Source organism: Rhamphochromis longiceps, linkage group LG7 (genome assembly GCF_057381845.1).
Source record: "Rhamphochromis longiceps isolate RC_006_pf linkage group LG7, R_longiceps_female_GT1.1, whole genome shotgun sequence".
Classification (NCBI taxonomy): domain Eukaryota; kingdom Metazoa; phylum Chordata; class Actinopteri; order Cichliformes; family Cichlidae; genus Rhamphochromis; species Rhamphochromis longiceps.
In genome coordinates, this window is record NC_140563.1 from 63,772,365 (window position 1) to 63,795,865 (window position 23,501).

General features: G+C 41.4%; 2 protein-coding genes across 3 annotated transcripts; both read right to left on the reverse strand.

The window, feature by feature from the left end:
* Positions 1 to 9,218: 9,218 nt before the first annotated feature.
* LOC146666667 (kinesin-like protein KIF1B) lies at positions 9,219 to 15,754 on the reverse strand. 2 transcript variants are annotated; one of them, XM_085414791.1, is made up of 6 exons: positions 15,514 to 15,754; positions 15,118 to 15,359; positions 14,961 to 15,032; positions 14,737 to 14,858; positions 14,491 to 14,643; positions 9,219 to 10,903 (listed from the first exon to the last, which is right to left on the reverse strand). In XM_085414791.1, the coding sequence occupies exons 1-3, from the start codon at positions 15,658 to 15,660 to the stop codon at positions 15,017 to 15,019; spliced, it is 405 nt and encodes a 134-aa protein (XP_085270917.1). In that variant the 5' UTR covers positions 15,661 to 15,754; the 3' UTR covers positions 9,219 to 10,903; positions 14,491 to 14,643; positions 14,737 to 14,858; positions 14,961 to 15,016. The 2 variants fall into 2 exon arrangements, with proteins under 2 accessions (XP_085270917.1, XP_085270916.1); XM_085414790.1 differs by lacking the exon at positions 9,219 to 10,903 and having other exon boundaries at positions 14,258 to 14,643.
* A 185-nt stretch (positions 15,755 to 15,939) lies between these two features.
* LOC146666668 (uncharacterized) lies at positions 15,940 to 20,944 on the reverse strand. The gene is made up of 7 exons (XM_085414792.1): positions 20,859 to 20,944; positions 19,694 to 19,850; positions 19,396 to 19,446; positions 19,156 to 19,202; positions 16,912 to 17,365; positions 16,725 to 16,809; positions 15,940 to 15,993 (listed from the first exon to the last, which is right to left on the reverse strand). Exons 2-5 carry the CDS (start codon positions 19,833 to 19,835, stop codon positions 17,264 to 17,266), a joined length of 342 nt encoding a protein of 113 aa, XP_085270918.1. The 5' UTR covers positions 19,836 to 19,850; positions 20,859 to 20,944; the 3' UTR covers positions 15,940 to 15,993; positions 16,725 to 16,809; positions 16,912 to 17,263.
* Between the last annotated feature and the right edge of the window lie 2,557 nt (positions 20,945 to 23,501).

Consider the following 23,501-nt stretch of genomic DNA (forward strand, 5'->3'; position numbering starts at 1 on the left):
TGATTGTAAGAAATGAAAAATATTCAAAGAGTGAAACTGTTTCACACAGTAGAAATTTGTATTCATCGTTTATATTGGGGGTTTTTCTGATTTTAGTGTTTATTTGTGAGTGTAGTTTTTATTTGCATGATTTTATTCTGTTTGTATCACATTGTTTCAGTGTGTTATTTTACATTGTTTTAATCCACTGTGGATTGGCTGGCAATGGGACAAATTAGCTGATAGAGATCACATGTTGAGGCATGGGTGTGTCCATAGGTGTCCTTTCAGCTTTTTAAAGGTCGTATTAAAAGGAAGCAAGCTGAGCACTGGAAGGAGACAGGCCCTAGATTGGAAGAGGAACGCATGAAGGCCAGGTGGAAAAGAGAGAGCCGCTGCGTGATCGTGGGGGGTGCGATGCCTCGTCTGGAGACCGGTCAGCGTGATGTGGTGACCCAGTCCCGACAGCAGGAACGGCGACAGTAGGAGACAACGCATGTGATTGACATCAGGGCAGATGTACACCACTGCCTGCATTTGTCACTAGTGTCTCATTGTTGTTCACTGGGTGCAGCCATGTTGGGAGAGGGTCGCCATGGCTATAAGCCAGGGCAGCTTCCGGGATGATGGTCAGCCAGAGAATCCCCCGCCGCCCCGCCCTCTCCTCCCTGTGCCGCAAGCAGCAGGCGACCTCGCAAACGGAGGGCGCCCTTACTCCCAGCAAATGGGTGATAGAAAACCGATCGGTGCCTGTACCATTCCCAATATGCGCTGGCTGACGTCGGGGCAGCATGAGTACGAGCAATTTTTTTTTTTTTTTTTTTTCTCGCCGATGCCCATGATGCCGCCCCCCACCAAGATGCCGCCCCGGGCAACCGCCCGTGTCGCCCGTTTAAAGAACCGCTACTGGCCGCGGTGGTATCGAGCGACGGACTCCAATGCAGAATGCGAACTGGGCTGGGATGTGATGGGCCCAGTGGTGGGATTTTTGTGCATGAAGAGAATTGTATTTTTTGCCAGTTTTAGAATAATCTTATCCAGTCTCAGTGGGAATTTTAGCATATCGAGAATATTTCATTATATACTTTTTTTCTTAGTATCTGGTTTGTTCTATTCCTGCTGTCCACCTCGTGGAATAAAAATGAATGAAACAATACTTTCCTGTCAAAAACAATATTTTAGTCAGGGCTAGTGGAAAGTTTCATATATATCATGAACATCTTTCCTCTTTGTCTTCCTATAGTTTAGTTTCATTTTCTTACCCCAACCGGTGGAGGCAGATGGCCCCTCCCTGATTCTGATTCTGCCGAAAATGGAGCTTTTCCTTCCCACTGTTGCCAAGTTCTTGCTCATAGGGGATCATTTGATTGGGGCTTTCTCTGTATTATTGCACAACCTTTATCTTACCATATATTTCAAGTTTATATGTTGTGAATTGGCTTGATTTAAATCAAATTAAACTCATTCAATTAAAACCAAATATAACTTGTAATCGAATCTATTCAAATGTAAAGTCCTCTTACTCAATTTGGACAACTAGCACTGAAAAATACACTGACATCCTCTGTTTCCCAATTAGCAGATCAGAGGTTGCTGTTTTATTCATGACTCAATACTTGAATGGTTTTAATAAACATTTAAAAAGGACATTGCTTCATTGTCTGATTCATTCTTTGTCTGTGTCAGTCCTTAATACACACACGTATACAATAATTCTAGTTGCCATAGTCTCCGGAGACGTGCTCTGTTTTCTCATACTTCACTGTTTACCTCATTCTGCCCAATAAAATGTACTAATTTTTGTAAACAATGACTTGTTTTATGCCATTAAAAAAACTGTCTCCATATGAGGACGTACTTGAAAAGAAAAAGTCACCACTTTGCATTTTACAAATCAAGTAAACAAACACGGGGCTATTTAGGTATGTGGGACAGAAGGATAGGAGCTTTAAATGTGCCTCCATAATTATTCTAGAGTCTTTACAGTGTTCAGCGCCTGCTGTGATTTGGTGCTACATACATAAACTTGAAGTGAATTAATCCACCTGTTCTCAGGAGATCACAGGAAGATGACACCAAACATCAGAAGATCTTATTGTGCGCCACAGTAAAAGGCTGGTTTCTTGGGGCTAAAAGCACATAATAAACTACAGCAGAAGCTCACATAAAGCAGGAAATAAGCAGGCACCACTTGATCTGCTAATGCACGTTTCCCACTTTTATTGTTGCCTCATTCACTAACAGTTTAATGGTGCAAGATTACCATACACAGAATTAGGATATCTGCATGAGACATCTGGGGTTAACTGATATTAATTGTCAGAGGAGGAAGGTGGAAAATATCATGGCTAGTTTTGTTTGAAAGGCATCAACAGAAAAACACACACAGAAAAAAGTGATGAGGTGAAGAAAGACACAATAAGTGTGCTGTCGTTTTAGATGTCAGCAGCTACTTTGTATAGTCCTATATCTCTGGTATTAGAAACTATTTAAATGAGTTAAAATACACCTTTATTTTGATAGAGTTCAGATGGATGCCTAGCATGACTAATGAGTATATCCTCCAAAAAAAACAAGACTTCTAATTCACTCAAACCGCTTTCTAATAAAGAGGAAGCACTAATGTAACTCACCTCCTCAGTCGAGCTGCAGGGGTTACATTTTAGGTCTCCTTTTCCTCCCCCCCCTCTCTCTTACATTCAAACCCTCTCTCAGTTCACACTAGAACAGGCCGCCACACCATCATTTGGTTTAATATGAGTGGAACAACTAAACCGCACAGACTTTATTTGATCAGTTAGGTCAACCTTTTATTAATATCAGGGTTCATGCACATCTTTCAGGGTCAAATTCAAGCACTGTTTAAGCACATTCAAGGTCCATTTTCAAGCTTTTCCAGCACATTACCAAAAAAGAAGAAAGCATGTTTCACTTTGCATCACCTCAGTAAGACCATGTAGAAATTTAAACAAATCATCTTAGGTCGACTTAAATGTCTTTTATGTCTGTTTTTTGTTAAAACAGAGAAAAATGCACCTCACAAAATACTGAAAAAGGAAACGGTTGCCTTACATGCATATAGTGTACAAACTCAACAAACACGTTCCTCTTAAAAATTAAGATGTGCAAATGTGAACAAATCAACTTGTTAGAGATCTTCATCTCCCCTGTAAATAAACAACCCAGAAAACAAGAAAACTGCACCAAACACCACAAACACCAACAAATTAATGTCTTCTCATCAGATATTGAAGCTTCTTTCCTGTGTGACATAAAAAATAGGAGACAGATGTTTGTTTGTTTGTGTTCTTTTTAACTAGTTAAGCACCCACGCCCAGAAAAATGGGGACATTTCATTTTCGAGCAGGAAGCTCCCCCTTTTTGTTACCCTTTAGATGAATAGAGTTTTTTAATTAAATGCATATTCTTTCCTAAATGTTATCTTTTATAAAAAGTAGGATAATTAAAACAAACTTGTATTGTAGTTCTATTGCGTAGAAAAAAAACTGTCTTGTTTTCTGTTGTCTGTTATATAATATTGGGGATGTTTGTGACAATTAATTTCTTAATTAATCAACTCCAACATGTTTCCAAGAAAAAAAACAACCAATTCAAAAAGATTACGCCGCCTCTCCTTCCTGGCGTGGCCGGCCAATTTCCCCAAATGGCGTCGTCTCATCCTTCCAAAGGGCATTAGAGGAGAGTAGGAAGGAAAACTACCATCTCCAGAAAAAAATGCAACAAATTGGAGAAGAGAAACTTCAACTGGAGGACAAGTGTAAGGCAAGGCAAGGCAAGTTTATTTGTATAGCACAATTCAACAACAAGGTGATTCAAAGTGCTTTACAGAGACATTAGAAACAAAAACAAATAAAAAGCATGATCTAAAATTGATTAAAACAATCAAACAAACAAACAAACTAATTAACAAACAAACAAACAAACAAACAAAACAGTATATAAAATCAAAACAGATAAAATCAGAACAGTAGATAAAATCAGTAGTTAAAATGTTAGTTTTGAAATTTAAGCTTAAAGTGTGGATTTGGTGCTTTATTCAAATGTAGCTGAGAACAGGTGAGTCTTCAACCTGGATTTAAATAAACTGAGTGTTTCAGCTGATCTGAGGCTTTCTGGGAGTTTGTTCCAGATATAAGGAGCATAAAAGCTGAATGCAGCTTCTCCGTGTCTGGTTCTGACTCTGGGAACTGATAAAAGACCGGATCCAGATGACCTGAGGGATCTGGAAGGTTCATACCGGGTCAGGAGGTCACTGATGTATTTTGGTCCTAAACCATTCAGAGCTTTATAGACCAGCATCAGAACTTTAAAGTCTATCCTCTGACGGACAGGCAGCCAGTGTAAAGACCTCAGAGCTGGACTGATGTGGTCCACTTTTTTGGTCTTAGTGAGGACTCGAGCAGCAGAGTTCTGAATGAGCTGTAGTTGTCTGACTGATTTTTTAGGTAGACCTGTAAAGATGCTGTTACAGTAATCAAGCCTACTAAAGATGAATGCATGGACTAGTTTTTCCAGGTCCTGTTGAGACATCAGATCTTTTATCCTTGAAATATTCTTGAGGTGATAGTAAGCTGATTTTGTTATTGTCTTAATGTGTTTTTCTAAGTTTAGGTCTGCATCCATCACTACACCCAAATTTCTCGCCTGGTTTGTGGTTTTTAGGTGTATAGATTGAAGTTCTCTGGTGACCTGTAATCGTTTTTCTTTGGCGCCAAAGACTATTACTTCAGTTTTGTTTTTGTTTAGCTGGAGAAAACTGTGGCACAACCAGTCATTAATTTCCTCAATACATTTACCAAGAGCCTGTACAGGGCCTCGGTCTCCTGGTGACATTGTGATATATATTTGTGTGTCATCTGCATAGCTGTGGTAGTTTATTTTGTTGTTCTTTATAATCTGTGCTAGTGGGAGCATGTAAATGTTAAACAGAGGGGGTCCCAAGATGGAACCTTGGGGAACTCCACATGTGATACTTGTCTGCTCAGATGTGAAGTTACCTATTGATACAAAGTATTTCCTGTTTTCTAAGTATGTTTTGAACCAGTTTAGTACAGTTCCTGAGAGACCTGCCCAGTTCTCCAGTCGTTTGAGTAATATGTTGTGGTCAACTGTATCAAATGCTGCATTGAGATCCAGTAAAACTAAGACTGACATTTTTCCACTGTCTGTATTCAGACATATGTCATTAAACACTTTGGTCAGAGCGGTTTCAGTGCTGTGGTTCTGTCTAAAACCTGACTGGAAGGCATCATAGCAGTTATTCTGTTTTAAGAAGTAACTGAGCTGTTGAGAAACTGCTTTTTCAATGATCTTACTTAAAAATGGGAGATTTGAGATCGGCCTGTAGTTGTTCATTTGTGTCTTGTCAAGATTGTCCTTTTTCAGTATAGGTTTGATTACAGCAGTTTTTAGTGATTCCGGAAACACACCTGACATTAAGGAAAAGTTGACGATCTGTAACAGGTCTGACTCTAAAGTCTTTGAGACCTTTTTGAAAAAACTTGTTGGCAGGACATCTAAACAGCAAGAGGAGGAGTTCAGTTGACCTAAGATGTCCTCCAGGTCTTTGCTGTTAATAGGTTGAAACTGTTTCATGGTGTTTAAACAGTTTTTCGGTGGAAACAGTACATATCCTGGATCTGCTGTTGATGTACCAATTGCTTGTCTAATCTTTTGGATTTTTTCTGTGAAGAATTTGGCAAAGTCATTGCAGGCCATGGTCGACTGAAGTTCAGCTGCCACTGACACAGGAGGGATTGTTAGCCTGTCAACTGTAGAAAATAAGACCCGAGCATTATGACTGTTTTTAGTGATGATGTCAGAGAAGTAGGACCTCCTTGCACTCCTCAGTTGTAAATTATAATTGTGAAGTTTCTCTTTATAGATGTCATAGTGAACCTGGAGGTTTGTTTTTCTCCATCTGCGCTCAGCTTTCCTACACTCTCTTTTTTCATTTTTCACTAGTGTGGAGTTTCTCCATGGAGACTTTTTCCTTCCAGAGATAACGTTCACCTTAATGGGAGCAATTGTATCCATTACATTTAACATTTTTGCATTGAAGCTATTGACGAGCTCATTGACTGACCCTCTGGACAGATCAGGTGTTAATGGGAAGACCTGGTTAAAGATCTCACTACTGTCTTCAGTTATACACCGTTTTGTGATCACTGCTGTTGATATATTTGTGTGGGCTGAGATTTTACTTTCAAAGAAAACACAGTAATGATCAGACATGCCCACATCAGACACAGTAATGTGTGAAATGCTCAGGCCCTTGGAGATCAGTAGGTCAAGAGTGTGTCCTCTATTATGTGTGGCCTCTGTTACATGCTGAGTCAGCCCAAAGTTGCCCAGAGTGTTACTCAGGTCTTTAGTCCCTTTGTCCTGAGGGTTGTCCACATGGATGTTAAAATCCCCAACAATAATTACACAGTCAAAATCAACACAGATCACAGACAGCAGTTCACTGAGGTCATTAAAAAAGTCTGTGCAGTATTTGGGAGGCCTGTAAACATTAAGAAACACAACTTTGGATGGGGCCTTCAGCTGTAAAGCCACATATTCAAAAGACTGAAAACTTCCAGGAGATAGCTGCTTACATTGAAATGATTCATTAAATAAGACAGCGACCCCTCCTCCTCTCCTGCTCACCCTGGCCTCACTGATAAAACTGTAGTTAGGAGGGGTCGTCTCGATGAGAACAGCTCCACTGTTACTTTGGTCCAACCAAGTTTCAGTTAAAAACATAAAAATCAAGGCTGTGTTCAGTGATTAAATCATTAATTAAAAATGTTTTCCCAGCTAGAGATCTAATGTTTAATAAAGCCAACTTAAGTGTTTTAGAGGCATTACTTGTCCCCTCGTGTTTGGGAGCAGTCTGTGGCACACAAGGTATGTTTACTATATTTAAAGATCTTTTAGAGTGTAGCTCTCTGTGTTTTGACCAGGCCACATGTCTCCTGTCACCTAAAAGTACAGAAATTTTAAAACCTTCTAGTAAACAGGGTCCCAGCTTCTCCTGGGAAAAGTCACCACTGCCATAATCTTCGCAGCCCGGACCCTCCACACATCACACATCAGACTGCAGGGACAGAGCATGAAGGTGGTAAGGAGGAACTAAGGGGGGCGAGGCTGGGCAATGTGACTTCGATTGCTCTGTTGAGGGTGGGGCTCGATGGTGAACCTTTGGTTGCTCTGGTGGGGGGTTTATGGGGACAAAAAGGGATTGGGCCGGGGGGTAGATCTGAGCCCAGCATTGACCCACTCCATCATCTCCTCAGTGAATTTCAGGTGTGGGGAGGAGGGAGAAAGGGAGGGGGAGGAGGGTGATGGGGGTGATGGCCTGTCAGGGGTTTGGGGGACTGGGGAAGATCGTGGTCCCTGGTCCTGGTCGTTGGTGTTGTTGAGAGAGTTGGAGGCAAATAGGGACCCCTCTTCTAGTCTCAGATGTGTCTCCTTTCTGAGGCTCTTCCCGGGTGGGGGCAGATGGAGCTCCTCCTCAAGGTTTCTGCTGGGCTTTGTCTGTTGTTGGAGTACTGTTTGTTCCTCTTTATGAGATAACTCCTCGTTTATCTCAGCCTTGGCACCAAGCACAGATGGATGACGTATGGAATAAAACAAGTTGGAGGTGAACAGTTTCACCCCTGACTTGTTAAAATTAAATCCATTTGCTTTAAACAGATGCCTGCGTTCCCAAAAAATATTAAAGTTGTTGATAAAATGCACTGAGTGGTCAGCACATGCTGATATAAGCCATTTATTCAGTGTAAACAACCTGCTGAATCTCTCGTCTCCTCCTCTGACCGGCGGTACAGGTCCACTGATGAATACAGCTGCATTCAGAGAGTTTACAGTATTTAATAATCCAGTAAAGTCCCGTTTCAGAACCTCTGACTGTTGTTTGGACACATCGTTTGACCCTGTATGCAGAACAATGTTTGTCACAGTTGGATATTCATCTGCAATTAGAAGAAGAATTCTCTCCTTCAGGTTGTTGACCATATCGTTAGGAAAGCAGAGGACTTTAGTGTTCTTAACGCACATCCTTTGTACATCCTTTACGGCAGAGTCACCCACAATCAGAGTTTCAGGCCTAGCCTTGAGCTTTCCCTGTGGCCTTTTACTGAAAAGTAAAGATTTTCGGACCTTACTTCGCTACTTTTAGATGGATGGTTGTCCGATAGAGATCCAGGGTCCTTTGATAGTGGAGCAAATCTGTTGTGCAGTTTCACATTCAGTTGTTTTGGAGGTTTGTTGTTAACCTTCCTATTCAAGTGTAGACGAATGGAAGCCCAAAATAAAGAGCTGGAAGACAGACAACAGCGCCAGCCGGACATAAAAATTATTAATGAGGGCTGGGGAATCAAGTTTACTCAGACCCGAGAGCAAATTGTGCACCTCATTAAAGAAAACAAGCAATAGAGTGCAGAACTAAAACAAATGACCAACCAGCTCCAAGACAAGAAAACGATGACTGATAAGATACAATGGGATCTCCAATACATGGACCGAAGGAATCAGCTCCTCCAAAGACAGCTCCATGAAGCTGTGGAAGAAAAGAAAGAAATCCTCCAACAGAAGGAAGAGCATGACAAAAAGCAAAGAGACATGCAGCACGAACTGAAGAGCATGCAGGAAAAATACCGAATGCTGAAAGAAAGCCTGGATGAAACACTGCGCCAACATAAAGACCTTCTTCAACAGAAAGAGCAACAACAAGAAAGACTGAAAGAAGGAAAACATATTGTCCAGGACTTTGAGTCTAAAAATCTAAAACTGCAAGAGTTTTGTAATCAGCTGGAGGACAAAGCAACTAAAGTGGAAGAAGAAAAGGACAAGTTGGAGAAACGCTGCTCACAGATGCTCACAGGGATTTTGGTGGAATTCAATAACTTGAAGCGTGAAAACACTCAAATGCAGGCACAAAAACAACAACAAGACAAAATACGTGAAGACTTGCAGCTCACGCTCCAAGAAATCCAGAAAAGAAACGAGCAGTTAGAAGACAAGCACAAAGAGGTCCAACAGAGAAATGCAGACATGCATAAGGACAAGCTGATACAGGAGGCAACATCCAAACAACTCAAAGACAAGCTTGAAGAACAACAAGCAACCTTAGAAGAGGTGGAACAAAGATGTGAGAAACTTGAAAAGCAAAACACAGAAACAATCGATGAGTTGAGAAATCTCATCCTGGAGAAAAAAGCGCTCGTGGAAAAGTGAATGAAAAAAAAGAAAAAATGGTTCCACTTGTTCCGGAGGAGAGACGCTACTGCTTCCTCACCTGATGTAGCCTCGTCTTGCTCCACCTCTGTTAACCCCCCCCCAACCAGTCCCGGCAGTTGACTGTCCCCTCCTGAGCTGGTTCTGCCGGAGGTTTCTGCCCGTTTAAAGGCAGTTTTTCCTCCCCACTGTCGCCTAGTGCTTGCTCAGAGGGGATTGTTGGGATTTTCTCTCCTCTGCCTTTTTTCTTCATTTACTTGTTTAACTTTTTTCATTATTACTTCGTTTTACCTTGTTTCTTTATTTACTTGCTTGTTTAACTTTTTTTTTCAACTTATCTAAAAAATAAACCAATTGAATTTATCCTTTGAGTATTTTTCATCTCATCTTTACAGAATTTTTCCAAATAATTTTCAAACATTCAGATCTGTCTTTTATTTTCTTCTTGAAACCTCTTAAATGGTGAACTAAAAACCCCGGAATATGGTTTGAAACATTGTTTCAGCTGAAACTGGCATAACATGCTTGAGTGAGAGAGAGTGTGTGTGTGTGTGTGTGTGTGTGTGTGTGTGTGTGTGTGTGTGTGTGTGTGTGTGTGTGTGTGTGTGTGTGTGTGTGTGAGTGAGACAGGTGCCAGGGTATCACTAGTTAGGTCATCATGTTTAGGCTCATTCACTCCAAAATTATTTAGGCTAAATCTTTAAAACAGTGTCATTGCATACACATTTTCAATTCACTCCAATCGCACAAATGCAGAAATAATTATTTGCAGTATCTTATTTATTATGAGATTATGTCATGACTGATCATTTGCACCCACACCACCAAAAATGGGAGCAAATCGAGGAGATCATGTTTAATCGGTTATAAGAAAAGGTCAGAAATATAAGTGCCAACATGAGCAGTGTCCACAGAAACCTCTGAATCTCAGCTCAAAGCTCAAATAAACCATTTCTACAACCACCAAACACAGCAAAGACACCAAACAGTTAAAAGAGCAGTGACGTCACCACGAATCTGTGGTCAGGTAATATCCATATTTTGATTGATGATTTTCTGGAGTTAAATGTGAACCGAAGCATATTTTCAAAGGTGTTATATGCTATAAAATACTTTTAAATAAAATAATCTCTAATTAATTAGGTGTGGGAAATAAAAAAAATCTCATTTTTCTATGTTTGAGTCACAGTAACTTCACTGGGCTCACATTTTACTGATTCCATTCTTTACTCGCATGTTTTAAACGCTTACAGCACTTTCACAGGTTTTTATATTCTTTTGAAAATTCATGTGAACTCAAGCTGTCAGAATTGTAATGTAAGCTTTGATAATTGTCCACATTTGTCATTTTGACGATTATCCCTTTATTTTAATGAATACAGCAAACAGAAAAAAAACTAACAAATTAACAAACGCGGCTCCTAATAAGACAAAACCTGATGATGCTGCAAAACACAGTTAAGTGAGAGGAGGCTGTAAAATGGAATAACTGAAAAAGTGGCAGTGTACAGAGGTGGCGTTCCTCACCCTCTGGGTATCCGTAGAGGTTGTCAACAAAGTTGGAGATGGTGTAGTCGAACTCCGCAGCTGAGATGCCGTCGTTGTCCTCACTGTCGTCCACAAACTTCAGCCCCTCTCCCTGGTTCACTCCTATCAGGATGTCATAGTTTAGGAACTCCCCCTGGTGGAGAAAATAAGGAAGAACATGCTGAGTGCTGGAACAGAGCCTGTGTGCATCACAAGTCTACAACAGGAAGTGCAGCTGAAACACAGCTTTGGGAATTGGCAGCATTTCATTTCCCAGTAAACAAAAAAAAAACATTAGCTGTTGGCTAAAATCCCTACTATAAACTGTAAATACTACAAATATGTGCAAAGAGCTGCAAACTAATATATATATACATTGCAAACAATAAATACACATTCCAAAATAAAAACACCTCTGCACATGAAGTGGAAACGTTTGCTTTTGCAGCGCTTCGCATCAACATGTATATGAGGTACTTTTGAGATTTGATCTGTGCATAGGTGCATCTTTGATGTGCAGCTCAGAGATCCACAATCCAGCACGTTTCTGTTTCTCCGACCGCCAGGCTGCTGACCCGAGGTCACGTAAGAGCTTTATTTTTTATCTAAATGTAACAGACAGTTGGTAGCTCTCCTTCCACGCATTTCATACCACACAGCAGGCAGACTTCTGGTTGGTTGACCAGAGTTTTTCAATGTCTGTCTGCATTAACACATCTCGAGAGGCATACGTGCCAAAGAGCGGAATGTAGCAGCTGCAGCACGGCACACAGAGCAAATATTTTCATGGGGTAGTATCAGAAATAAGACCTTTGAATATGTAGTCCCTTTAACTTCTTTCCTTCTATTAAACCCTTTGACAAACAGCTATCCAGTGTCCTCTGACATGTGCTTTTATCATTTGTTCCTGATGCTCAGATACAATCCTGGACTCAACATATGTGGCTATGTCTCTGTCCTTGCTATAGATATGTGTTAATGTGCAAAATAAGGTTAAAAAACTTAAGAAATAAATGCCCTCTGTTACATTTCATAGAAACCTTCATGGTGGAATGATTAAAAGCATAAGAAAAAAATAACAATGTTAAAATAAAAAATATGAACACAATGAGAGTTAGATGAAGTTTTGATTCAAGAATAAGAATAAAAAAATGAACACATGGTTCCCTGTGATGCTGCTGAACACGAGTACTTCACTTCAGAGATTTCAGTCAACACTGGTGTGACAGCGAAGGGAGTCATGGGACTACATCGTAATCTGTCCTGTGGGCCATTTAAAAGCAGATTTGCTGGCTAACCACTGCTGTCAAAGCAAAACTAAAGAAACATTGCACCTTCATTCCTTTTTCCTTACGTCCTTCTAACCTTTTCACCGTGTTTTCTTTGAGTCTTAACAACAAGAGTGTAAAGTTAATAGCAGTAAATGTCAAGGCTTTCTGATTCTCAGTGAGATAGAGCGAGCTAGAGGAGCAGAGAGGAATGTGTTAAATGAGGGTTAACTACCACACTGATCCCAGAACAGACCGCATGTACAAATCAAGTTCTCTCTTTAGTTCGTTTTCATCCTCCTAGTCCTCCTCATCTCCTTGTAACCCTGTTTTTATTCCTTGGGATGAAAAAGCAAAAAGGGGCCCGAATCTAATCCTGCAGGAACAATCGGTCATTGTTTGTTTTTCAAACTGCTGAGATATGAAGCGATCCTCGCTTGTTTGTCTCTAGTTAGTCTGCAGTTTTTATGTTAACACAAATGCATGAGTATTTTACTGACTCACTAACTGACACTGGCACTATCGGCGGTTTAGAGATGGCGTATGTACACAGATTGAGGAGGATCTAAGTATGACGTGGATGACAGAGGAAATCGGGCATGGCCCTCCTGTCAAAGTTCATTCCCACTTTGAGTTTTTGTTTCAGAGACGGTTCAGCCTGATGTAAATTCACTGCCAGAAGAAAAATACCCTATAAATCTATTAGCAGCTATGGTTTAGGCAGCAGAGCGTAAACTAACACGTCACTTGGAGATAACTGTAGATTTTTCCTTCATGGTTTCAAATGTAAGCTGGCTGATTTGATTCATTTTTGTTTTTGTTTTAAACTGAGCAAACCTGGTCTTCTCCTAAGGACTGCTGCAGGTATCATGCAAGCATCTTAATTTAATAAAAAACCAACAACAACAAAAAAAACCCCAAAATAGAATGAAACTCATTTCCGGAGACAAATAACACTGATAGAGACATTTTTTTGTACAGATGATTGGCAAACGGAAAGTTTCTAAAGAGTCGTGCACACACAAGTAGACTACTACAACATGCTACTTAGTTAGGGGAGTTTGGGAATGACAACCAAGCGGAACAAAATTAGACCCAAACATTGTCATCGAAACAAAAACACAAAAAGCTGAGGGGAGGGAATAGAGAGGAGGAAAGCTGAGCTGGAGGCGGGGTTGCTGGAGGGAGGCGGGGAGGCAAAACTTAAACGTTTGAGTCGCATGAAAAGAGACTTAAGCCACAAGTCTACTTACAAGAGAAAACTGTCAAGAATCACAATGATTAATAAGTTTTAACACTTGGTATTTTCGGTATTTTCAAAGGCTTTTCAGAAAGTCTATGACGTGTTCAGCAGGCCATCAGACTGCTGAACACGTCATAGACACCTCTATGGGCTCAAAATGTGGTCATAAATATTTTGTACTTGTAAATCGGTTTTGTACTTGTAAAAAAGATTTGTATGTGTAAAAAAAATTTGTGCGTGCGTAAAAAAGATTTGTATGTGTAAAAAAGATTTGTGTGTGGACTTAGCCAAAAACCCCTGCAAGTTACAACTACGAATTTTGACCCTATTTTTCTTCCTTTCATCTGATTGGTCAATGTCATGTCAATCACAAATGTAACAATCCAATCAGAGAACAGATGGGTTTGGCTGTCGGAGGGGCGCTTTTTTGAACTGCAGGTCCTTGAAGGGTAATCTCTATATAAATATCCGATAGCAGTTAGGTCCCCTTACTTTCAGCAGCTGTTGAAAGGATAAAGTTGTGGTATGTCAGTGGTTAGAAATACCATTATTACTTTAGGATTAGTGTAACACAAAGTCAGGGCTGACCCAGGACCATTGCTGTGAGTCACAGTGCGCAGCATAAAAGTCCTTTCACATCGGACGCAGGATGTGCTGCTAATGCTAATTGCTAACTAAAAGCAAAGGATCCAGAATTTGTTGCTGGCTGCTGGGCTCTGTGGGTTTTTGCAGCAGCTCTACCTGTACTAGATGCAACTGCTCCTTGTCGTTTTTATCTCTGACTTTATGTGAACTACAAGAGTTTGTGGGTTTTTTTGCTAGTTCTTCAAATGTTCAATAAAAACATGTATGCTAATTCATAACGAAGAAAGCTTTGTAATGAAGACTGTCATTTCCAAAACACTGCCCCCCCCCCCGGCCGGCAAACAACCACAAAATGCTTCCCCCATGAGTTAGAGCGAGGCTCCACGAAGCTTAGAAAACCCTTCTTGGACACAACAGATCTGAAAAGAAGGGATTTTATTCATTTATTTATTTATTAAGCGAGCGCTTGTTTTTCTGAGGAAGAAGCAGAGTTGGTTTGTTTCCAGCTGAAATCATCCAGGCTCAGGAATTTGAATCAATCCACATCATTTCTGCTTGAACTAGAGAACATGAGTATCGACTTACATTTGGTCTGTGAGACACATGTCATAGTGACAGTATTTGGGTTAATATGGCATTAATCACCCTGGTCGCATTTCTTCAATATCAGGCACAAAGTTCAGGAACTCGTTCTTTGCAGCCCGCGCAAGGTAGGAGGTCTCCAGAGTGGGAACCATCGGGAAGTTTTCATAGTCTGAGCAGGAGGGACTGGAGGCACGTGAGCTGTTCTTAGGGGTCCTTTAACACAAATCACACCAAGTTAGAATCAAATAGATAACCTGTCAATAACCGTTTGCAGATCGAGGTCAATGTTCCTAAAAATATGTTTACTTCTGGCCCATTGAGCCTCAGCGGGAGTCCGACAGAGAGGGGCAGGTAGAGGAAGGGGTGAGGGTGGCACTGCTGAAGCTCGTCACGGATGGATCATGTCCGGTCGGTGAGATGAGAGAAAGCTGAAGTGAAACAACAGCAGGACGAGGTAGACGTTAATATATCAACTCCCTGATGTGACACAGAAAGGCTATTTTTTTTAATTTATTTGTATTATTTCTCACCTTGCAGTCACTGATGCTGTTCACCAGCTGGTTGTATTCACTATTGAAGGTGTGTGTCAGAAGGCGCAGGCACTACAACACAACAGGAACAAGACCGATCAGCTCCAAGCAGAGAAGGCAGCAACAAGAACGCCCACTAAGCCGACGTTTTTCTCACCTTGGTGGCCAGCTCCTTCTCACGATCCACCAGCTCTCGATGTCGGCGGAATCGTAGCCGCTGCTCTCGCTCGGCCTGATGGCGCTTTCAAAGGTGGTGCTGGAGATCTGCGAGGAGACGGAGGTGGACGTGGACAGAGTGCTGGAGCTCACGCTGGGGGACAGAGACTCACTCAGGGACTTGGTGGTGGGAGCTGTTCCCACGGGAGCCGCCTCTCCCAGAAGGTGACGGGTCTTTTCCACCTGGAAAAAAGATGGGGGCGAATGTGAGGTGGAGAGAAGAGGGGAGGGTTAAAACTTTTTAGAATAGCACTTTGGTCTTCGAGTTGAAAAGTCATTTTTCCCTCTACGATATTAAACAGAGATTTATTTCTTTATGAATCTTTTAAGGCCCCACCTCCTGCAGCTGCTCCATCTTCTCTAGCTCCCACTGGTGCTCTAGGATGAGGATATCTCCTCTGGGCCTCCAGCCAGCGAGGCTCTCCTCTCCACGCACGTAAGCCACTGATGTGTCCAGGAGCTTCCTCCTCCTCCTCCTCTGCATCCCTGCTCAGGACATGAGCCCTCATGTTTCATGGCCGCTCACCTGGGCTTCCAGTGTCAGACGTCTTACACAAGCTCAGCTCGTAGATCCCAGTCACTCGGTTGCTATAATGAAGCAGAAGTTATGAAGAAGGAAACTTTGTAACAGGGCAGATATCTTTGATTGTGAAACAGAGATGGCCACAGTACAGCAGCCCAGATTTACCAGTCAGGAGTTTTGGAGTATCCAGTCCCAAAGAGGTTCTTGAGAGAACGGGGTGGGGAAATCTTGGCGTCTCGGGAGTAAAAGACCGTGCAGTTTGGTGATAATGGCAGGCTGGATGCAATGATCCAACTGCAGAGAGGCGATAAAGGGTGTGTGTTAGACACGATGACATCAAGAGACTTAAAAACACGTACAAACAGGTACAACACGGCGGAGCAGCGGCTGACAAAGCAAAGGAAAGGAACCCAGGGCAGCACAGAGTTGGGCACGAGGGATTTTACTGTTGAACACCACAATCTCAGTCTATAGTGAGAAACAGCTGAGGGGGAAAACACTGATCTGGAAACGTCTGAGTGTTACAGAGGATATACATAGCACTGTGGTTCAGTGTCACACAATCACAAACAAATACAGAAAAGTACTAAAAAGGGTGTTGCCTCCAAAGATCGCTTTTACTGGTTTGGAGCTTAGGAGGCTTAATAACGACAGGCATGAATGAAGACAGATCAGAACAGCTGTTTTATCACAGCATCCAGTACCAACACAATCTGAATCGCAGCTGAATGTCTAAAATATCAAATGTCATTTTTTGGTCCATCAGCTACAGCATGAACTGCTTAAAGTGAGAAGCAGCCTAAAGCCCGACAGATTCATCTTTCCAGACTGAAAATATCTCAGAGTGAACCAAGTGTTGCGTTTTCAGTGTGATCTCACAAAGTCAAATCCCTTTAATGATGTTCTGTCCTGTCTTCCTCTATCAAAAGCACACAAACACTATAAAACATTGTTTCTGTGCTTTGGGGTTTTTGTTTACTACAGAGAGGTAAAGCACGACTAGACCCTAAAGGTAGGCTGCTCACCTACAACCACCTCATGAACATCTTTCCAATGGAGCTCGCTGCCCTTCTCGTGGATGAGGGTCACTCTGATCCTCCGCTGGATCTCCTGCAGCAAACATAACAGGAGCTCAGGATCACAGTGAGCACAGCTAGAGCAACATTACACTTTAAAAGAAGATATTCAACTGTGTACAAAGGAAGCAGTTACCACTGTGTGAGTAGCTCAAGTAGTAGCTCGTGGCTCAAGAGTTGGGAGTTCGCCTTGTAATCGGAAGGTTGCCGGTTCGAGCCCCGGCTTGGACAGTCCCGGTCGTTGTGTCCTTGGGCAAGACACTTCACCCGTTGCCTACTGGGGGTGATCAGAGGGCCCGGTGGCGCCAGTGTCCGGCAGCCTCGCCTCTGTCAGTGCGCCCCAGGGTGGCTGTGGCTACATTGTAGCTTGCCATCACCAGTGTGTGAATGTGTGTGTGAATGGGTGGACGACAGGTTGTGTAAAGCGCTTTGGGGTCCTTAGGGACTAGAAAAGCGCTATACAAATACAGGCCATTTACCATTTACCATTAATAAGAAAACAACATATGCACCAATCCTGTACCTGGTGCAGCAGGTAGGTACCATGACAGGGCAGGCCTCCACTGTGATCCACGATGGCTGGGATGTACCTGTGCATGGAGGGAGGAGGTGACACAACATCCCAACTTATAATATTCTTCCTGGAGATAATTTTTATGGTTCCTTTAAAGCTTGTGCGTGAATATAACACTCATCACACACATTTGGTGATGGTGTTCAACTTGGTGGCTGCAACTGGCACACACACACACACACGCTCAATGTTATCAAGCTGGAATTTGTCTGAATTTAAGAGAAGATGAATAAAGGTGAGGAGTATTTTCTACATGCTTTGGGTGACTAAATGGAGGATGGATAGGTGATGTGAAAACACTACTGACCCTTTATACTGAGCCAATAGCTCACACACTTCTATTAAATCTGTCTAAAGAGCCAGTAATCACAGAGGATAGATACTGGAAGCAAACTGAAATGTTAGGAGGAACTAAATCACACATTACAACACCAGTGGCAGCACCCTGCTGTCTCACACATCGGGATCACGGTCCTGTTGAAATGGGCTAATCGCTAAAGCTCACAGTTGCATTCGTCTATATTCAATATGATCGAGAGGAATATTATTACACTTGAAAACTGCTCTATTCACGTCTTCTTTTGCTGTGAATGATATGTCAGCAAGGTGCAGCACTCATAACCACAGCAGAGCTTTACCGTGCTACCGCCTGCAGACACAGAGCACTATAAGAGCACAGCACGACTCTAATCACTACAGCACCAGCATCAAATGTCTGGCTCATTAGCTACAACAGAGTCCACTGTACCAACCATGATGCTTGGGGACAGTTAGCACAGGGTCACTGGCCACTGGGAGGAAGGGGAAGTGAGAGAGCTGGTCAGCCTCGTCCTCCAGACTGGCCACAGCAGAGGACGCCAGGGAGTTGGCGTGCTCGGACAGCGTGTCCAGCACTTTGCCGTTCACATAGCCGCTCACAAGCTAGCGGATCAACTCTATCTTACGGGTATAGTCTGGATGTGCGATATTGATGAACGGTGAGAGAGATGGAAGGAGAAAAGAAGAGGAAGGAGGACAGAGTTGGGTAAGAGGTTTATATAAATAAGAGATACATACATACATATCCAAAGGAGGTGAGAAATGACAAGGGAAAAAAAGTGGAAGGTCACATGAGGCATGCTTATGTAACAAAAAATCAACATAAAATTATTGATGGCAAAGAACACATTGAAGTGACATGGAAACACTCGCCTGGTTTGGACAGAGGCATGGGAATAGGATAGTACTTCCTGGATGCTGTTGGAGGACTCTTGACATAATAAAAATACCTTTTATCTATATATGCATATAGAATTAGCCAATGTGATTAGAATACAATCGTTTACAAAATCTGCTGCATTAAATATGAATTATCACTGCACGACTGGATCTGCTGTTTGACCCCCACCAACCTGGTCCCGTCCTGATATTCTAACTCTGTAATATGCAACTTCTGTCAGTGTCCTGATACTGGGAACTGAATTTCCCGGAGGAACCACCCGAGGGATTAATAAAGTTCTATCTAATCTACATCGACAACAGAAAAAGAAAATCTGCTGCTTGCAACAGCATTGTGTTAGAAGCATTTTTACTGGAGTGAATGCATTTAACTGTACTTGCATCATCTGTTAAAAGTACTTATATATTGCAATAAGACTGCAAAAAGCAAAGGGGACTGAATTCTATAGTATGTGGTATGTGTATAAGGTGACACATGTATGCAGTTTCCTGCCATAATGTAAACTTGGAATCATCACATATCTACAGGTATTTGTACTGAATGGAATGAGCTGTGGTGATTAAAAGCATTAGCAAAACCATACTTACTAGTAGTGGCCTTTTCTTCTTAGGTCTGGATCTCGATGCCTCTGGGACTGAAGATCACAGCCAAGTCACCAGTTTCATAAACAATAAACAAACAAAAAGCAAATAAACAAAACACTTTCAGAGATCGCACAACTTTGGTTTTCATCTTCATATGATAATGTTCCTTGAATCAAATCTACCATACACACTCTACTACAGTGTATCAAACTAGTCTAAATACTTCCACAAACAATGACATACCCATCTTTGTCTTTTTGTGGCTTTCACCAAAAACTCTCCCCCTGCTGGATCCTGTGTTGACGTACGTGATTTTGGGAGAAAAACAAAAACAAAATCATTTTAAATGGTTACATTAAATGTAATAATATCAACATTCAATAGATTTGACTGTACATGTATCAAGTGGTGTAAAATACATGTTCCTTGATCCTTGGTCAGGGAACATAAATTACTGTTGTTTCAGCCATCAGGTACTCCTCTAAAATTCAGCCTGGACTCCAAATATAAAGCATACAATACATACAAACATACAAATTACCTTTGCTGGTCTTGTTGCCTGCGTGCTCCACTTGCCCCTCTGAAGTGCTCAGTGGGTCATCCTGTCCCTTGTTGAGCTCAATCTTCTCCATCACATTCCTCACTTCCTCCACCTGCGTGGTCCTCCCCTCCCGTGCCTCCATAATCGTTGCCTCCTCCTGGTTGTTGATCATTCAAGTTAGTTTACACAATGGGTCAAACTTTTAACTTTATCCTGCTTTACGCCTCCTGGTTTGTAGCAGACTAAGTATATACAGTGGCGTGTCTAGAAAATTTTTGTTGGGGGGGCCAGGTAGGGGCACAGATTTGGAGAAGGGTGGCAGATGTAATTGGCAGATAATGTTTAAAAAAAATTCTACCAACCGTTAACCATAATTAAATAACCCTGTAAACCTAATAACTGAATGTGCTTTTAACTCTTATTAGAATGAGATTTTAACCACTACGGTGCAAAGTTTTTAGATACTGCGTTGATAAAGTACAAGAGATACAATCAGTGCTTTGTCAGTGTTTACTCAGCATTCAAGGACAGCAATATTTGCATAGTATTTTTACTGACATATAGTGCACATATGTTTTGGGCAAAAACATTTTTTAATATTAAAATACGAACATTTGTAACAAATAATTGACAAATCAGCCAATTCCAATGTAAAACTTTATCTGCCTGTTAAAAAAAGAAGATAATCTTCTCACAAACTGGTGTTTGATTTTGAAAAAAGTGGGGAAACAACTGAAAAGACTAACATTTGAATGAAACCTGCCTCCCCTTCCCTCATCCACCTGCTGGCCTCTGTGGAAGCCCCGCCATAGCCACCACCAAACAACTGAGTTATTTTTACACATCGACCTGCATCTGGCCAATCCACCACCTCTCATTGTTCATGCAGTTACAAAAAAAAAATAAAAAATAAGTCACCGGGCATATCCCCGGTATGCCCGATGGCCAGTCCAGCTATGTTAACCTGCAACCAAATCTGCAGCTCCATACAGCAATGTTACGACTTGGATTATATCTTATAACTCATAACTCTTATGTTAGCTCCCCTCAGTAGCATACTGTCTGAAATATTCGACGGCTGCAATAATTCTTCAAGTGTTATTTTTTCCTTGGTATTCTAATTTCACCGAAGTTTACTAAACTCAACAAACTTAATATTACTTACCGGGACATTTATTCTGGCCTCATTTTCTTTCACCGAAAAATTGTTTCCTGCGGTGCCATCTTTCGTGCTTGGCTCTCCTACCTTTGCTAACGTGATGCACAAAGCGCAGAAGCCGATGCTGCATTCACTTACACTCGGATATCTGAGCTTCACCGTGAAAACATAATCGGCAGTGGCGTGTCCAGCAGGGTGGCCTGGGGGGGCACAGGCCACCCCCCCAACCAGACTGGCCACCCAGGTGCCACCCCAAAGGCAAAACAATAAAATTCAATCAAATATCAAATGTCCGATTATGTTTTCACGGTGAACATCGTAGTACACCGTACTATGTACTATGTACAGCACAAGTGCCAAGCCGCACATGTGTATTTGTTTGGGAAGCAGCCAGCCACCGGGTAATGGAGGAAATGAGTGTGCCGACTAGAAAAATCAACAGAGCGTGACCAAAGGTTACCGAAGAGAAAACAGATGATGGTTCCAATGCTGGAGAGATTGTCGAACGGAAGAGCCATAGAAGTTCTGTAGTGTGAAGGTATTTCGGCTATTTCAAGTCTGACAAAAAACAGAGTAGCGTGCACTGTAAATTGTGCCGAAAGCAAGTCTGGAAATACAATAAACTGGTGCATGCGCTACGTCCACACGTACCCGGGTATTTTTGAAAACGCAGATTTTTCTATGCGTTTGCACCTTTCGTCCACACGTAAACGCCGTTTTTGGTCACTGAAAACGAAGATTTTTGAAAACTCCGTTTTTGCATTTACGTGTGGACCAGAAAAACTGAGAAAACGCAGCGTCAAAGGTGTGCGCATTTTTTGACGTCACACTGTGTGCCACGTTATTGTTTCAGTGAAATGAATTTCTACAATACTGTTACTGTTAATTCTACTCTCTGCAGTGTTTAAATGCTTACATATACACACAGTTACTGTCCCTCCACACATACGACTCTGTTCTGCTTCGATGCCCCAGCTTTGTTTACTTTTTCCCACTTCTAGGCTTCTAGACTTCTGATTGGCCAACATTTCTGCACGGTTAGGAATCTAGCGCCACCTGCTGCTTTTGCATGTTCATCGCAGCATTTTCCTTCATTTCTCCCTTTATGTGTGGACGGGATTATTTTTTAAAACGAAAACGGAAAATCTCCGTTTTCAAAAATACCCGTGTACGTGTGGACGTAGCCTCAGTCTCTGACTGGAAGCACTAATTCGTCATTCGGCTTTTGTCAGACTAAAGTAACTGTTAAAACTGTTTGAAAAGCTAAGCTATACAACAAGGAGAGATTGAGAATTTCCTTTTAGTTCTCAGTTTATTTGATATTGACAAAAGTTAGTCAATTTTGTCTGTTCTTCTGTAAAACAAACTAAGATTTATTTTTAGAATTAATATTTTGTTTCTAAGTGAAATTGACAATTTAGTCTGTTTCGTTTGTTCTATTTTGAAACTTAAACGCTTTAGCGGCTGCCTTTTGTGTAGTTTGCAATATTTGCCTTTATCTAACTGAAAAAGTCTCATGTTCCTTAAGTACATCTACCCTGTTGAACTTATTATGGGAAATAAATATTTAAATAAAACAAGCTGCTGATTATTTCACATTTTACTTGTGAGCAATGGCACATTTAAATCTTACAAATATAGTTATTTGGCTTATATCGTGATAGATATCGTTATCGCCTGAAATGAAAAAAACATATCGTGATATGAAAAAATCTTATATTGCCCAGCTCTAGTTCAGCATAGAATTTTATAAAGCCCATATTGATATAATCGCTCCACTTTTACTCAGAATGGTGAACTGCTCTATTGCACGGGGCTCTTTCCCTGATAGCATATATGATGCCCACGTTTGTCTTCTCCCTAAGAAGGACAGAGACCCCACCAATGTGACTTCATATCGCCCACTTAGTTTATTAAACTGTGATCAAAAAATCATTCCAAAAGTCTTGTCTTCACGCCTTAATAAATTTTTGGGCACTTTAATTCAACACGATCAAACTGGTTTTATTCCAGACAGATTTGCTTTCTCTAATACCCGTTGTCTATTGAATGTACTGTATGGAACAAATCCTCCAAATTCAGCTGTTATTTCATTAGATTCCCAACAAGCTTTCGATCAAATTGAGTGGAAATACCTGTTTGCTACACTTGAGAAATTTGGCTTTGGTAGTAATTTTACAACTTTGGTACGTATGCTTTATGCACGGCCAAGATCATCGGTACAAATTTTGATAGATCACATCCGTTTCTACTTCACCGGGGGACTAGGCAGGGTTGCTGTTTATCTCCACTGCTCTTTGCTCTAGCTATGGAGCCTCTGGCCATTGCAGTTAGAAGCAGCTCTGATATTGTAGGTATTAGTATTCTCTTTTTAGAGAACCGGCTCTTTCGGCTCCGAACCGGCTCTTCAGGTTGTTTTGTTGCTTTAATTTATTTATTATTAACAATAATATAAAATTATGCACAAAAGGAATTACTAATGTAAAAAAAAAAGTGGTTTTATTTATATATGTTTATATATAAATATATGCGGTGGCTCTTAGAGACAAAACACGTACGAACTCCAAAACACATTTCTAGCATGAACTGAACTTACGGTGTACATATACGGTGTACGGTGTACATATAAACTAGGAATACAAAATACTA

Excerpts from the sequence above, each read along its gene's own strand:
- LOC146666667 (XM_085414791.1), bottom strand. The coding sequence starts at position 15,660 with ATGCAGAGGAGGAGGAGGAGGAAGCTCCTGGACACATCAGTGGCTTAC. Across the intron at positions 15,360-15,513 it reads AGATGGAGCAGCTGCAGGAG|GTGGAAAAGACCCGTCACCT; the intron begins GTGGGGCCTTAA and ends TCTTTTTTCCAG.
- LOC146666668 (XM_085414792.1), bottom strand. The coding sequence starts at position 19,835 with ATGGAGGCACGGGAGGGGAGGACCACGCAGGTGGAGGAAGTGAGGAAT. Across the intron at positions 19,447-19,693 it reads AGGCAACAAGACCAGCAAAG|GATCCAGCAGGGGGAGAGTT; the intron begins GTAATTTGTATG and ends ACGTCAACACAG. Across the intron at positions 17,366-19,155 it reads AGAAGAAAAGGCCACTACTA|GTACATCCCAGCCATCGTGG; the intron begins GTAAGTATGGTT and ends CTCCATGCACAG.